Here is a 17,277-nt window from a genome sequence, read left to right on the forward strand (position 1 = left end):
CACCAGCTCCTCCCAGTTCAGTGCTCTCTTTTCACATCAATAAGTCCATCCCACAAGTGGGATTCACAAACTCTGGGCTTTAACACAATCAATCCAAAAACCAAGCCAATACAGGGTGAACTTTAAATTCCATTACTATTACACCACCACAATAGTTCTGAATGATCAAATCTTTGAATGAACAAGATTACTTCATCATCAGTATAAAGGAGATTAGGTGAAAGGAGAGAGAATGGATTTAGGAAGTCCCACCAAAGGCTATTGTAAGAGTTCAGAGGGGTGCTGATAATGGACTTTACTACAGAGCAGGCAATGGAAAGAAAATGACATAGATGGCAGTGACATCACATGAGGCAGAAGTGTTAGGGCTTGTTAAAAGAATCTGAACTGAAGTCCGGACAGGCACAAGTCTCTAACCTGTGAATAGCCAGAGCCACACAAAGCAAGTCAGAGACAGGAGTGCCAGGAAACAAGTAGAGGTTTAATTAATTATTCTCAGAGTGGGGGATGCAGTCTCGGAGAAGAGCTCCCCATGCTGGAATAAAGGCACAGTTTACATATATATTTCAGAATGAAAACAGGGGACAAGGTGATCACAACACAAGCATTTCCAGAGCCTCAATGCTTTCCCAGGACAAGCCCATGAGTACAATACAGGTGTTCTGGAATCCTGCAGGAAGAGTTCTCAGGTTGATTGTTTCAAGTCTTGGGGGTGATTAGTTGGTAGGGCACATGACCAGAGTTCTATGACAGGAACAGGTTCTGCATTCTTTGATTCATTTCACTTAACATTACACAGGCACAGGAACATAGTGATTGTGAAAACGTTGTCAAAGGTTTGATTGATCATTTCAAGCTGCATGAGTTTCTGATTTCCAAGTCAGAAAAGGCTGCTCTGAGAAATCTAAATTATTAGTATATTCATTAAACATGTCAATCAATATGAAAATCATAATTCCCTTCAGACTCATGGGAGAGTTGAGGGGGGAAAATGAAGTTGTTTTTTTTTTTAAGCAATTGGGGTTAAGTAACTTGCTCAAGGTTACACGGCCAGTTATTTCTGGATGCGGTGCTAAGTATCTGAGCCCGGATTTGATCCCCAGGTCATCCTGACACAGGAGCCGGTGCTCTTACTTGCTGAGCTACCTGGCCGCCCAACATTTTCGCTTTTTTTTTTTGGAGGGCAACTGGAGTTAAGTGACTTGCCCAAGGTCACACAGCTAGTTTTTGTGTCAAGCGTCTGAGGTCGGATTTGAACTCAGGTCCTCCTGACTCCAGGGCTGGTGCTCTATTCACTTTGCCACCTAGCCACTCTGAAAAATGAAGTTTTAAAAACAGACTAGATGAGTAGAATGATGTGAATATACCACTGAGTGAAGGAATAAACTCAGCTGGGCCAGGCATTGAGGAAATAATGAACTCAGACTAGGACGTACCAAATCTGAAGTGCCAGTGAGACGTCCAGACAGAAGTATCCAATCAGCAGCTTAGAGATGTGGGGTCTGACGCTCAGGTGAGAGGCCAAGGCCAGAGACTTGGATCAGTGTTATCTGAAGAGATGTCGCATCTCAACTGAGGTTAAGACTGTCTGAGGTTGAAGCTGAGACTCATCTCGACCAATTCTATATAGAGCAGATCACAAGGAAACCTTTCTGAATTCATCATCATTAATGTCCAACTTAAAGGGCTATCTCACGCACAATTTAAATTGAAGCATGAGCCGTTCTTCTCATTTTCAACTCTTGCTCCGCCATCACAGAAGTTAATTTACAAGACTTATCAGAACAGCCCAGTTATGCTTTATATTAAGCAGGTGAATATTGGCCCATAAATATTCTCACAGCCCTTTGGAAGAAGTTGAAAGAACAATAACTTTTTTCATGCAGTGAACTTTTAACTGTGTACAAGGCTGTTTACTCAAATTCTTATGTGGCACCATGTCTAAATCTGTCCTTTGTTAATCTACTGGGGGAGGGGGAATTTATTTTAGTTCTCCCCCCTCCACCACTAAACTAGGCTCAAAATTACAAAAGCAAAAAAATGGAACAATCCCAGCCGTTGAGGAGCTTACAATCCAATGAGACACATTTAGCACAGGACTCAATGTGATAATCAGTAAAAGAGAAAAATAGACAAAGAGATGAGAAAATTTTAGAAAGAGAACAAGATTATTTTTACTTGGGGGGGAAGGGGATTAGAAATCTTCACGGAGAGATGGCCCCTTGTACAGGGCCTTGAAGAAAAAAGAATCCTGAAAGGCACGTGTAGGGTATGTATTCCAGAAATAAAGGACAGCCAGCAATTTGAGTGTGGCACTGCAGGACAAGACTGGGACATAGTCTAGAAATCATAATTACTACAATTCAGGGTTTGCTTTATTGCTGTGTTGATTGTTTGGACTTAAAAGTGTTAGCAATTCAAATTAACTTGAAAGTAAAGAGCCCAATTGTTAAAGATTTGCCAACAGACCCCTGCAATGTTCTATAAACATTTCTTGAGCTTAGGGAATGAAGTTATCACCAGACAGGAAGCCTGGAAATGGTAGGATAATGATAATTTATAATAATAATTTGCATATGGCATTTATATAGCACTTTCAGGTTTACAAAGTGCTTTACATCCATTATCTTATTTGAAATTCACAAATACCTGTTCTGCAGTTATCTCAAATTCAATGTCTAAAATGGGTAGTCGTGTGAGTGGAAGAAGGGGTATGACATAGAGGCTATGAAGGCAGCAACAGCAAGATTTGGCAGCTGGTTGTATATATGCGTGAGGGAGAAGGAATTGAGCCCAATACAGATGTTATGATCCTAGAAGGAAGGTGTTGCCTTTGATGGAAATGGGGAAGACTGGAAGAGGGGAAGCTTGGGGGGTGGGGAAGAGAACGAGTTCAGATTTGGATGGGGTCCTTCTAGAGGAATGCAAGCTCCCCCACAGTCAGCACTGCTTCATTTCTGCGGTGAGTGGCACAGCAGCTTCCAGGTGAATTGATCTGATCAGCTGTGCCGGTATGCGCCCCACTCTGCGGGAGTCTCGGTACCTGGCAACTGGAAGATGAGAGATGTCAACAAGAACAGGGAAAGGAAGGAGGAAAGACCGTAAGTGCCATGGAGAAGGTGTGCAGGTGTGATGGGCAGGTCCAGCCCGCGGCTAAAAGATGGAGACAGACTTAGGGATCATCTGCAGAGACTTGTCGGAGTCTTTTCTTGAAAACTGTTTTTTTTTTTTTTAATTTTAATAACCTTATTACAATATAACTGGTTTCCTGGGTTTTATTCTATGCATATAAAAACCTCATTCTAAGAAGGGATCCAGACAGCAAAGGGGCCAGGACACAGTCAGGAAGCCGTGGCATGGAGACAACTGGACCCAGGGGGTGGCCCGGCTCAGGCTGGGAGGAGCTGCCGAGGGGCCGGGGGTTGGGGGGCGTGACCCACAGGGAAGCAGGTTCCTACAGACCCGGGAGTTTTACCAACTTAGACGTTGCTCAGCTGCGTCAAAGCAGAGCCTGCAGCCCGTGGGGCGTCACTTACCGTGAACTCCCGCTCGCCAAGCAAAATATTTTTAAACAGTCTTAAAACTACCCGTTTGACAGGTAAGGAAATCGAGGCATAAAGCAAGGAGGTGCGGGTCTGGGATGGGGTGGGAGGCTCCGGGGGAGCGCTTCCCTCCAGCGAGCGGCGTCCCGTAGCCCCGGCGGGGCCGGCTGGAGCGCAGCTGGCGATGCCCGCCTGGCCCAGCCCGAGATGGAAGCCCCAGAAGCGGAGTCAGCAGAAGCCAAGGTGGCCGCGGCCGCGCGCGCCCGAGCCCGCCTGTGTAGCTCGGCGCTGCCCCCGGGACTGAGGCAGTACACGACTCCGCTCTTTGTTGCGCGGAGTTACCGGGAATCTGGGAGAGCCCATTCCGAGTGGGAGGACGACAGGATACGCCACTCTGGGCCCAGGCCCTAGAAATAACGCGGGAAATTCGAGGGACTTTGAAAAGCCGCGGCATAAAGAGCCCCCACGGCCCGAGGGACTCGGGTCTCTCCGCTCAGAAATCTGAGCACAGTCGGGGGGGGGGGGGGCGCCCCCGCGGTGTCAGGAAGAATGGCATGATCCTCCGAAGTGCATCCTGGGAGTTGTAGTCTTTTCCCTCCGTGCCCGCCTCTCTTTTCCTATTTCCGGCCCCTTCTTACCTACATCGTCTCGGGGCTGCCTCCCTTAGAGTTTTCGCCCGACATGGTGAGTCACCTAAACGTGCCAAGCTCCGCAGCCCGGCCGGAGGGAGGTGGCGGGGGCAGTGTCCGGGGTCTCGAGACGCGGCTGCGCAGCCACTACGTCAGCCTTCCACGCAACCCTACCTGTCCCGGGGGTCCCTGGGGTGGGAGACAGCAGCAGCTGGTGGCCGTCCCACCCCCTCCGCGCCCCCGGGGACGGTAGCGGGAGGAGGGGGTGGGCACCTTAGAGGCCGCCTGCCCTCGGGGAGCTCCCCTTTTACCGGGGGTGGCATGGGGGGTGGTCCTGCCAAACCTGGGATAGGGCAGAGGTGGAGCGCTGGACCCGAGCCCCAACCCAGCCTGAGCGAGTCTCTGCACCTTTCCCTGCTTCAGTTTCCTCCTCTGTGCAGTGGGCATAAACAATAGCGCCTAACTCCCAAGGCTACTGCGAGGACCCCAGGAGACAGATATAAAGATCCATATGGATATCTGTATATGTATGTGCGGATGGATGGATATGTGTGCCATGCACATACACAGCAGGTGAAAGCATGTAAAACGATGTGTACGTATATGCACATGCATACACGTGCGGTGTGCGCATCATACACATATGTATACACATATCCACACAAACCTACATATTCACAAGCATGCTTATATGCGTGCATACACACAATGTGTTTGTGTGCATCGTACATGTGTGCATAAGCTGTGTCTGCATGCATGTTCACATGTATAGACATGCACACAAATGCATGCCATGTATGTGCTTATGTGTACTTATATGTATGCGTGCGTATACAGTACACCTGTCTGTACATATTCACACATACGCACACATAATTTTACAAACCTTAAACTGCTCTGTAAAATTAGTCATTACCCTTCTATGGAATAGCCCCTTCCAGGTCTTGGTGACCCTGGTCAGTTTCCACTTACCAGCTGGCCAAAAGTCACTTGACTTTCTTTAAGCCTCACAATTCTTTATCTATAAAATGAGGATAATAGCACCTACTTCCCAGGGTTGTTTAGAGGATCAAATGAGATAATGTGTGAAGTGCTTGGCACAGGCGGGCGACTGGCACATAGCTTTATAAATGTCAGTGACAGTGGTGGTGATCAAAGGAGAAAATAGCCATAGAGAGCTTTGCAGATCTTACTGTGTTATATAAATGCTAGCTGTTGCTATGTTGTTATCATAATTCTAATAACAAACATTTACACAGCACTTACTAGGTGGTAGGCCTTGTGCTAAGCTTTTTGCAATTCTACAGTTAACAAGTAATAATCTTTCCTTACACCTGAGACCTCCCTATTTGCCTTCAAGCCTTAAAGCTTAGTTTAAGCTTTCCTAAAATTCATTCATCATAGCTTTCTTGAGATTTCAGAAGATCTTAGAGGTCTCAGTCAGTCAGTAAAACATATATGAAGAACCTACTGCCCATGTGTGTGGATCTCCTCTAAGTCACAGGGCTACAGAAAAAGGCATAAAATAGTCCCACTGATTAAGAGATAGCTGAGAGCATCTTCTCTCCAACAGCCTTGGTAAGTGGTAAGCCAGTTGCTGTTTGAACTTCTCCAGTGATGGGGACGTCAGTGTCTTCTAAGACAGCACAGTCCACTTCTTGGCAGTTTTTATTGTTAGGAAGATTTTCCTGACTCTACCCCCAAATCTGCATTTCTTCTATATCTACCCATCGGATCTAGTTCTGCCCTTCCTGGAGCTAAGCTAAACAAGTCTGATCCTTCTATCACATGACAGTCTTTCAGATTTTTTTTTTTAAAGCAATCGGGGTTAAGTAACTTGCTCAAGGTTACACGGCCAGTTATTTCTGGGTGTGGTGCTAAGTATCTGCGCTCGGATTTGATCCCCAGGTCATCCCAACACTAGAGCCGGTGCTCTTACTTGCTGTGATACCTGGCTGCCCCAAGTCTTTCACATTTTTAAGGCTGGTATGGTTTTGTCATTCAGTCACCTTTCCTACTACACATACCCAGATCTTTTCAAACACTTCTCATAGGCCATGGTTTTTAGTCCATTTAACATTCTGTTCATTCCCCCAAAAAACCATTCTAGCTTATCTCTGTCTTTCCTAAAATGTAGAGCCCACAACTGGGCAAATGATTCTGACTAGTCGGTCTGGGGCAGAGGATACTTCTAGGGGCTTCAGTCATGCATCATCACTTGCCTATTAGAGATTTCAAACTGGGTGCCCCAAAACATATTAATTAAACTCAACACATCAAAATCTGAACTCATTCTCTTCCTCCCCTCCCCCAACCTTCCCCTCTTTCAGACTTCCCTATTTCCATCAAAGGCAACACCATCCTTCCAGGATCATAACATCTGTATTGGCCTCAACTCCTCCTTCTCCCTCACCCCTATATATAATCAGTTGCCAAATCTTGCTGTTGCTGCCTTCATGGCATCTGTGTCATACCCAGTCTTCCACTCACACAGCTGCCCCTTATTTCAGGCCCTCACCACCTCTCACACCAGCCTTCCAATCAGTCTCCCTGTCATTCCTGTCTGTCTTACCATCTGCTGCCAAAGTGATTTTGTCCAAGTCTAAATCTGACCATGTGACTCCCTTACTCAGCCGACCCCAGTGGGATCCTCTTCTCTTTGGGATAAAATACAGAGTCCTTTATTTAGCTTTTGAAGCTTGTCACAAACTGACTTCATCCTGTTTTGGGAACCTTATTAGGCAGGTGTTACTCCTTCCCCCACACATCAATCCAGCCAACATGGCCTTCTCTCTGTTCCTCACAAACAGCATTCTGTACCCATCTCCAAGTCTTTGCACAGGCCCTATTACATGCCTGAAAGGTCCTCTTTCTTTACCACTACCCAGTAAAGAGCCAAGTTCAAACACCATCTTCTCCATGAAGACTTTCCTGATCTCCACAAAAACCAGTGCCATCTGCCTCCCAAACTCCATTGTATGTACAGTATACAGATGTTGCCCTCTGGAATTCTTCTACCTCATTGGAATGAGAGTTGAAGCATTGCACAGATTATTTTCTGCAATATTTTATTAAGGTTTCCAAACTCCAAAGCTTTAGAATATCTTTAGAAATGGAGAAAAAATATATGGTATATTAATAATTAATCAAAAGGGGTACTGGATATAAGAGACTTCCTTTGAAGAGGTTTGGGAGTGCTTTAAAAGGAGAGCTACGTAGGAATTTATGTAATTGGCAGACATGCCAGCTTTGGCATTTGGAGGCTTTCCCATATGAACTTCTTAGTGGCCCTCTTTCATTCTTCTACCTTCTCAGTGTTCTCATATGACCTTGGTTCTTTTCCCTAGAATCTCAGGAAAAGCAATGACACTTGCAGAAGCTAACCAACCCATCTACACCTTTAATCCTACCAACTCTGTCTCCTCTATGGCCTTGCTCCACTGAGTTCTCTCTCTCTCTCTCTCTCTCTCTCTCTCTCTCTCTCTCTCTCTCTTTCTCTCTCTGTTTCTGTCTGTCTCTCATATGTGTGCACGCACACACACACACACAAACACATCTTTAATCTCTTTAACAAACAAAAACCTTTGCTTCTCCCTACCAAAACCCTCAAGCCATCACTCTATCTAGTCTCCCCCATACCTTTTTGTCAGACTCCTAGAAAAAGTAGTCTGTATTCATTCACTGTTTCCCCACAAGTCCTCAGTCCTTTTCAGTTTGGCTTTCTTCCCCACTGCTGTATTGAAGCAGCTCTTTCCAAGGTCGTCTATGATCCCCTTATCACTAACCCTGAGGAGGGCTTTTTGTGTGTTCTCATGGTCCCTAGCCCCTCCATAGCACTGATGCTGTGGACCACTCGTTTCTTCTTGAGCCCCTCTCTTCCCTTGGCTTCTGTGATGTTCTCAGTTCTCTCTCCACCTCTTCAACTGCCCCTTCTCAGTCTCATTTGCTAGTGTTTCCTTTTTATTCCTTCCATACGGATGATCCCTAGAGTTCTGTCCTAGGCCCCCGTTGTATAGATGGTCTCCTTTCTGGTCTTTTCCATTTCCATGGTTTTAATTACATAAATGCAGATGGTTCTCAATTCTGTACCTCTCCTTCATCTCTTCTCAGAGCTCTCGATCCATATTTTCAGTTGCCTGTAATTCATTCATGGCTTCCTAGCATTTCAGATTAAACATATTTGATCATCTGAACTGAACTCATCATCTAAGCTTGCCCCTCGCTCTGATGTTCCTGTATCTGTTAATGGAGCCGCTGTCCCTCCAGTCTGATAGCTTGTAAACTTCGAGCCGTCTCTGACTTTGTCTCTCTCTCAGCACATGCCAGTGTTGACTTGTCATGTCCTGTCATTTTTCTCTCTATAGTATCCTTTGATTCGGGGCCTGCCTCTACTCCCACTGCATCTGCCCTCCTCCCTTAACTCATGTTTTCCTGCAAAGTCTGCTATAATAGCTTCCTCACTGATCCTCTCTCTAGTCTGTTCCTTCTCTAATTCACCCTCCCCAGGGCTACCTGGGAATATTCTCAATGTACTACTCTGGTCATTCCTTTCCACTATTCAGCCTCCTTCACTGGTTTCTCCATTACCTACAGAATAAAGTATAAAATTCCAATCCTGGCCTTGAATAAAATTCAAGGGCCTCCACAGTTTGTTCACACTCATCATTGTTTTTATATTATATATTATCTTCATTTAATTTATTATATTATATAAATGTATATTTTATATTAATATATTTTATGTTATGCTGCGTCCTATTTGCTAGTGTTGCAGGCAAATTGATTTTCATTCTTCATTTTTCAAGTCATATATCTAGGGCTGAAAAGGACCTAAGAGGCTATCTAGTCTAATTCTCCCATTTTACAGATGGGGAAACTGAGGCCCCCAGAGATTGTGGCTTGGCCACAGTCACATGGGTAGGGATTTGAATCCAAATTCTCCAAAGACAGTGTCCTTTCCACTGTACCAGGCTGTCTTGTCCTAATTCCTGTCTCTGTGCCTATGCACATGCTCTCCCTGTACTTGAAATAAATACTCCCTTCCCCACCTCTTTGAATGATGTTTGGGAAGCAAAGATCTGACTGGTTTACTAATGCTGCCTTCTTTGAAAAATTCATCCCTGCAATTTGGGAGCATGGGTAAACATTCCTAGAATTTTTTAAGAATTATTTTCACTCATCATAATGATAGCTGACATTTGTAGGCCTCAAGATATGCAAAGCACTTTACATACACTTTCTCATTTGAATCTTAAAACCACCTCCCTGGTAGGTGCTGCAGGTATTATCATCTCCATTTTACAAATGAGGAAACCGACTCCAGAAAGTGGCATGATTGGTGCGTGGTCAGAGACCTAGTAAGTGTTAGAAAGCTAGACCTTTTCTTACCCAAAGCTTGGAAGATACAGCAGGATACCCCTGTATCTCATTTCCCAATCTATTAGCAAGTATTTATCAAGTAGCTACTGAATGCCAGTCTGTGCTGAGTGCTGGGAATACAAAAATATAAATGATATGGTCCATGCCTGCATGGGGCTTACACTCAATAGGGGAGTCAACATGGACTTCTGTAGGACTATGTAAGATACATACAGAATGGCACCTTAGAAGGGAATACACTAGGGCTGCTGGGTGGTGCAGTGAATAGAGCACTGGCCCTGGAATCAGGAGAACCTGAGTTCAAATCCGGACTCAGACACTTAACACTAGCCGTGTGACCTTGAGCAAGTCACTTAACCCCAATTGCCCTGCCTTCCCCCCTCCAAAAAGCAAAAAAACAAAAACAAAACAAAGGAAGACACCAATTTAGAGGAACCAGTATTGGCTTCCAGTAGAAACAGTCATTGAGTTAAGTCTTGAAGAAAACTAGGAATTCTAAGAAGTAGAGATGAGGAACAAAGCATTTCAGGCTTAGGGGAGAGCCAGGACAAAGGAATGGAGAGATGGAAAGAGAGATAGGAGAGCTGGAATGTCATATCCATGGAACAGCAAAGAAGTCAGTATCATTGGATTTAGAGTATCAAGGACAAATCTTGATGGGAGCTATGATATCCTCATGTTGACCAGGAGTTCTTTTTCATCTGGTAACATCTCCCTCTGCTGCTGCCTTGGCGGGGTGGAGGAAGAGACATAGGTTTATGCCTCCAAAGACTTTTAAGGCAGGCCTTATAGTGACTACATTTCAGATTTACTGAAATGGGGAGTTTTGCTTAGCACACTGGAAAAGTTTAGGGGCCACTAATGATACTCATTAAAAGAACTGTTTGTCCTAACTGCTGCTTTAAGGCAAGTGAACAAAATTTACTGAGGGTATATAAAGTCAGATTTTTTAAATAGTTCTCATGTTTTCAGGGGTTTTACTTTAGAAAGCAGTAGATTAAAGCATTTGTAGTTCAGTATATAAGATTGTGAGGGTGTTTTTCTTTTTGGGTATTCTATAATGATTTTTGCTTTTATTTATTCCAGGTGATTTCAGATACAATGGATCTGCTTTTCAGAATAAGGGGAGGCCTTGATCTAGCATTTCAACTAGCTTCTACTGATGGTATGTCTGGAAAAACCCACCCCCACATGATTAGAAAAGAGGTGATAAAACACTCCTGACAGAACCTTTCTTGCTATTCAGCATCACTACCCCCATGACCATCCTACTCTTCAGCATTTATTAAATGTTTGCTATGTACCAGGCACTCTGGAGAAATGAAGAAAAGCCCTGTCTTTATTCCTTATTTTGGTGACTGTGAATTACAGGTGCCCATGTCATCAGAGTATAATCTCTGGAAGTCCTATCATCCTGAAAAGGCAGTGTACTGGGTGTCTTGTGTCTAAGCACCAGCCTAACTAATTTTAAGGAGAATTGTCATCAGAAGTCTTGGTTACTGGATGATTGTTTTTTGTTTTTATTTTTTCCTTTAAACCACAGCAACTCATGAAAACCATTTACTGAAATAAGGAGTTGCAATCTATGTTGGTAGAGGCAATATCCATATAGATGAAATCACAGATCTTTAAAATATTGGAAGTATTGCAAACATTTGGATTTTCTCTAACATGTGAGAAACTCTCTTTGGTTCCTTGAACTCAGGTGTTTACTCATTTTGCCATGGAGTCAGAAAGACCTACCTTTATTTAAGTCCTACTTCAGGTACATACTATTCATATGAACCTGGACAAGATGCTTAACTTCTCATTGCCCCCCACCTCAGGCAACTCTCTAAGACTCTAAGTTGCCAATATGCATTGATGCAAGGAGTTTCCATACTGAGAGTTTCATACTCTGATGAAATTACATATCTAAGCCTCCCCCTGCCCCAGTCTGAATATAGAACTGTTTTATGAGAGGTGAGAATAATATAAGTATTAGCTAAACTAACAGATTTGGGAGTCTTAGGGTATAAGGAGAAGAGCCCAGAGATCATGGAGATTTGTCAAAGGCCAGAAGTTCACCTGTGATTAGGCAAGGACAGAGAAACAGGACAGACCAGAAAGGAAGGAGCCCACTGGCTGACCTCTGCCAGGTCTGCTTTGGAAATTGCCAACCGTTGGAAGAAGATGGTAATAAAAGGATTAGAAGTTTATCTGTTTCCCAGGTCTAGGTCTCTAACTGGTCTGTGCTCTCCTCAACAGAGAAAAAGAGGCATGGTGTGGATGCCCTTCTGACCCCAATCCCAACAAATGGCCTGAATTAAGGTTTACAAACCTTCAGGCTTGGCAAGTGGTGCTTCAGAGGCCTCCAGTCTCCCTTGGAAAGCTCTCTGCCTGCCTGCTTGTTGATGTTCATGATTTCTTTATGAGGGTAAAATTCTTTCATTCCTGAGAAAGATAAAAGGCTTACATGCAAAAACCTTGCAAGAGCATTACTTTAGATTATATTTTCAGAGCATTTTACAGTTTGCGAAATGCTTATCTAACCAAAACCTGGTGAAGTAAGTAGTGCAGATGTTAACCTCACTTTACAGATGAGGAAACTGGCTCTGAAAGTTAACTCGCATGTCCAGGATCACCCAGCTAGTAGGTCAGAAGCAAGATTCAAAGTCTGACTCCAGCTTTCAGTTCTTTCCACTCTAATAAAAGGATAATCAGTCGGTCAGTATAAGGTGATCACTATTAGATCATTCCATGCTTTGATAGGATGAGGAGAGAGTAAAGAAAAGAGGACATGCGTTTGGTACCAAAAATGTGGGAAAAGTCATTATTGAGAGAGGGAAAAGGGACTGGACACTCAGCTTCACAGACTTGCCCTGGTCATAGTTTTATTGGTAGCAACAAACTGAAACTGTTCACAAAAGTATTTCTCTCTTTAGAAAAAAAGACTAGGGGCAGCCAGGTGGCTCAACAAGTAAGAGCACTGGCCTCAGAGTCGGGATGACCTGGGATTGAGTCTGGGTTCTGATACTTAACACCACACCCAGAAATAACTGGCCGTGTAACCTTGAGCAAGTTACTTAACCCCAATTGCTTAAAAAAAAAAAAGCCTAACTTTTTGCTTCCTTTTCGTGGGCTTTATCAGCTGAGGATATCACCCACCACTCTCCTGAATCCAATCCTCATGCTCTCCCCCAGAGCCCTTCATCCTTTTGCTTTGTCTCTTCCTTTGCTCAGATCTTTGATGGAGATAGGATCCTTCCCCTTTCCAAGGCTCTTGATCTTAGTCCCACCAGTTTCTTCCCAAGAGCTCACCTCTCTTTTAAGTTCACTCTTTATATACTAGCTCCTTCCTGACAATCTGCAAACATGTCCTGGTCCCCCCCATTCTTAAAAACCCTTCCCTTGACCCTGCTATCCTCTCAAGCTATCCCCCTCCATTAGCTTCTCCTTTTCATAGCCAAACTCTCAGAAAACGTTGTTCCCATTCCTAGCCTCCATTCGCTCCCCTCCCACTCACTTCTGTATCCCTTTACAATGTGCCTTCTGACTCTATCCCTCAATTAAAATGGCTCTCTCCAACGTCGCCTGCTATCTTTTTAAAAAATGGTGCCTTTTTTTTACTGGTTATTTCTCTATATACTCCTTATTCCTAATCCTATCCCAGAATCGAACCTCCTTTGTAACAACAATAAACGTTAAACAAAGACAACAGAAACAGTGACTGTATTTGAGTGTGTATGAAAGTTTCTGTTCCCATGGTTCCCCACTTCTTCTCTACCAAGAGGAGCCTGGGGGCTAGCTAGCCTAAGAGACCCTTCCACTAAGTAGCTGAGGAAAGTCAGACCTGGAGAGTTAAGAGTGACCTCACAGGGAGTAAAGTGGCATGACCAGATTCAAAGCCAGCTCCTCCAATTCAAAGGGCAGCCATTGTTCGGCTGTTCTATACTGACGTTTACCATCCCACATTCCATGCTGGAGGTGAGAGTTAAAACCACGTCTTTCCTGACTCCAAGTCTGTTTTTCTGCCATGCTACACTCCCTACCATGTGTGTACTTCTTAACTCTCCAGAGCATGGAGAACACAGTGCCTCATGTCCCCTTTGTCATATTACCATGAAATTAGGACTCTTGTTCTCTCAGGTTTGCAAATATCCCCCTTGAATGCCAAGGACATTCTCCTTTACCATATATACTTGTGCGAATCCTACTTCCCTTTACTCTCCCGATTGTCTTGTTGAAGCCAAGAGAGCACTCAGATGGCCTTCCCGAAGGTGTAGAGTACACATGGGTTCTCCAGTCAGTGTATTGACAGTGTTCCCAGGACAGTGACTGGTTTTAATCTTATTGCCATTGTGGAGATTGGATGGATGGATGGATGGATGGAGCGAGCATTTATTAAGCACTACTATGTATAGCAAAGCACTGTGCTAAGTGCCTGGGATACAAATATAAGCAAAAAAGATGGTCTTTACCCCCAAAGAACTTTATTCCAATGAGTGAAGACAACCAGAACATAAAAGGGTGCTGGGGAAAAGGGGCGTGCTTGTGCAGGAGAGAAGTGAAAAGTCCAGAGTGAGGAGCAAAGCCAGGGGTGAAGGAAAGAGAGAACCTGAGGCCAGTCTTGGAGTCTCCTAGTAGAGTGAGTTCAGTGTTCTACAGACACTTTGTATCCACTTACCTAGGTGAATGCTGTATCCCACCAGCAGAACATACGCTCCTTGAGGTCAGGGGCTGCTTCCTTCTTGTCTTTCTATATCCCCTTGGACCTAGTATAGATTCTTGTATATAACAGATGCTTAATAAGTATTGAATTATTGAAGTTATCGCTATAATAGTTTTCTCTTAGGGTTATATAGTGACAGGAAAATCATTAGAGAATTATCCTAATAATAATGCAAGTATATTCTTTTAATTCAGACGTTTCTACAAAAAAGGCATTAAAATACGTATTGAGTGACCTTTCAACCAAACTTTCATCAAACGCCCTTGTGTTCAAAGTTTGTCACAGTTCAGTGTACATATGGCCTAATAGCAACATGAACACAGTTCCAGCAGAACTAACTGACAGCTCTGCTTGTAAGGAAATACTACGCTTTATTCAGTGAGTATGCTCTAGTTTTTTTATTGATGCCTTTTATTTTTATATCATGTTCATTCCTGAATATACATCTCTCTCCCCTAGCCTGCTATCCATCCTTCCTTTTTTGCCAAGGTGAAAAAAAAAGACAAAAAGTTCAGTGAAACCAACCCTCTGACCATGTTTAATAATATATGCAGTTTTTTGCGCCCATAGGCCCCCAGTTCTGCAGTGAAGGGAAATATGTACATATTCTTACCTCTTTTCCAGGGGTAATCATGGTCCTCACAATTACAGTTATCAGTTAATTTTATTGTTCTTTCCATTTACATTGTATGCATTGTGTATATTGTTTTTCCTCATTTTTTTATTTCTGGGTCAGTCTGTATCAGTTCATATAGGTCATCTCATTTTTTAAATTTCTTCATCAGTCATTTCTGATGACTTAGTAATAATCCATTATATTCATGTACACTATTTAGTTAGCCATTCTGTAGTCAATAAGTACCTACTTTGTTAATCGGTTCTTCACTCCCACAAAAAGTGTTGTATTGAATATTCTGGAGGAGATGGGGCATTTCTTTCTACTTTTTACTTCTTTACGATATGTGGCCAGAAGTGGGATCTCTGGGCCAGAGACTGTGAATGTTTAATCACTTATTAATCATAATTCCAAATTGCTTTCCAGAATGATTAGACCAATTCACAGCTCCACCAAAAGCATATTACTGTTCTTGCCTTTCTGCAACCCCTGCAGTGTTAACTGTTTCCATCTTTTGTTATAGTTGCCAAATTTCTGGGCGTGAATTGAAATTCACGGCAGTTTTGACTGGTATTTTTCATATGATTAGTGATTTGGAAGCAGTAACTCATGGTCATTAATGGTTTGCAAGCCTTCTTTTGAAAAGAGCTGGTCGTTCATATTCTTTGACCATCAATCCAAAGAATGACCCCAGTCTTACATATTTGTGTTAGCTCCTAGTATATCTTTTGTATCAGACTCCTGTCAAAGATAATTGATGCAGGAAGGAATATATTTTAAAACTTAGCAGGAATAGTTTTAAACGATGAATGCCATAAAGTTCTTTGTATATTAAAATTTTAGATTTGACCAAGAAGAGGATACAAAGCGAAAATTCACCAAAAAGAAAGATAAAAAGTTACAAGGACAGGTAAGCTTGTCACCCATACTAATTGGGAATCACACAAATTTTAGTTGTTTATTAAGATGTTTTATATTTTAATGTCTCCCATGTTTTGTACTTTTAGCTCACAAGAATTCATATTAGAAAGTTAGCTCATTTTGGTTTGCTTTTGTGTTAACACCAAAAGCTTTAAATGTGATAGTTATCACCATAGAAAGGAGATGAAAAATGAATGTGCTCTGACATATATTTGATGGTTTTACTAAAATTAATTGTAATTGTTTGTCTTTGTAGCTTCAGATAGTAAATATAGATCTCATGTTGGAAATGTCAACTTCTGTACCTGTTGTAGCTCCCATCATTGAAAGAGAAAGTGGAGGTCACCACTATGTTAACATGACTTTGCCGGTTGATACTGTTATATCTGCAGATCCAGAAGAATCATGGGGAATGTAAGTCTTTTGCCTCATTCTTATAAACATATTACCCCACCCCACTTCCTGTATTAGTCACGGACACGTATGTGTTGTTTTAAAAAACAAGAATAGTGCAATAAATATTAATTTTACCTTTGATCAGAGACTAGCCCAGGAGCCTTGATTAAGAGAAAAAAATCCGTTCCTATTTTTATCATTGATTGTGACTTTGTTTGAAATACTGCTGTTATTGATGCTTTAAAATTTGTAGGTAAATAGAAATCAGTTGACTTGGTCATTTGTCACTGTATTTAGCCCACACCTTATTTATAGCTCCTGGAAGTCCAATGAATGCTTTCAGATTTGGGCTGTCAGAAATATTGATGTCACCTAAGGCGAGCTATGCTTTTTTTTATCATGGCTACTGTATCTTTTGTCATATTTAAATATTTTTCTTCATTTGACAGAGTTCGAAGTCGCCTAGTAAATTCAATTCACAATCAACTAGCAGATATGGAGAAATGCATTTTGAAATACATGAAGGGAACATCTATAGTAGTCCCTGAACCACTGCACTTTTTGTTACCAGGACAAAAGAATCTTATAACAATTTCTTATCCATCAGGAGTTCCAGATGGTCAGCTACAATCTTACAGAAAGGTAAAAACCTATTAATTAGGTCTTGGGAACCAGATGCAAGTAATAATTTAATTAGGGCTACACAGAGGTAACAAATGGAAACTATTTGTATTTATGTTAATATTTCAAAAACAATGACCAGACTAATAGAAATCTATCAAATAATTTAATACATAAAACACTGCTCTTCTAATTTTCAACTAAAGTACAAATTGATGTACTAAATCCATAATAACAAATTCATTGTCATTTTACTTTTTCATATTTATCATGATCTACTAAGCCATTACCAGTTTGTGAACTAAACAGAAATGACAGTGTCAAGTAATAATGTTATCAGATGTCTTCACTAGTCATATTCCTCTAGTAAGTTTCTAGTAGAGAAAAAATTCAGGGAAGGTCCTAGGCAAAACTGTATCCCATTTCTACTAATGCACACTAGATTATTAGTTGATATTACCC

General features: G+C 42.5%; 2 protein-coding genes across 4 annotated transcripts in view; one reads left to right on the forward strand and one right to left on the reverse strand.

The window, feature by feature from the left end:
- Window positions 1–3,677, reverse strand: part of CFAP96 (cilia and flagella associated protein 96) — a 46,836-nt gene extending 43,159 nt beyond the window's left edge. Inside the window, exons 1-2 of the mRNA XM_069095972.1 lie at window positions 3,537–3,677; window positions 1,437–1,622 (exon numbers count right to left, since the gene is read on the reverse strand). The gene's annotated coding sequence lies outside the window, so the exon portion shown is untranslated. The remainder of the gene's footprint in view (window positions 1–1,436; window positions 1,623–3,536) is intronic.
- UFSP2 (UFM1 specific peptidase 2) overlaps window positions 3,462–17,277 on the forward strand; it is a 31,511-nt gene continuing 17,695 nt past the window's right edge. For 2 of the 3 annotated variants that reach the window (XM_069095832.1, XM_069095849.1), the window contains exons 1-6: window positions 4,091–4,226; window positions 10,637–10,715; window positions 14,456–14,639; window positions 15,721–15,787; window positions 16,055–16,212; window positions 16,644–16,836. In XM_069095832.1, coding sequence (XP_068951933.1) covers window positions 4,224–4,226; window positions 10,637–10,715; window positions 14,456–14,639; window positions 15,721–15,787; window positions 16,055–16,212; window positions 16,644–16,836 — 684 coding nt within the window. In that variant the 5' untranslated portion in view covers window positions 4,091–4,223. Of the gene's footprint in view, window positions 3,599–4,090; window positions 4,227–10,636; window positions 10,716–14,455; window positions 14,640–15,720; window positions 15,788–16,054; window positions 16,213–16,643; window positions 16,837–17,277 lie in introns of those variants that run through there. The other variant, XM_069095840.1, reaches the window with a different exon arrangement.

This window comes from Petaurus breviceps, unplaced genomic scaffold (assembly GCF_028583685.1).
Source record: "Petaurus breviceps papuanus isolate PSGF00001 unplaced genomic scaffold, PetGlider_PUasm1.0 126, whole genome shotgun sequence".
Taxonomy (NCBI): domain Eukaryota; kingdom Metazoa; phylum Chordata; class Mammalia; order Diprotodontia; family Petauridae; genus Petaurus; species Petaurus breviceps.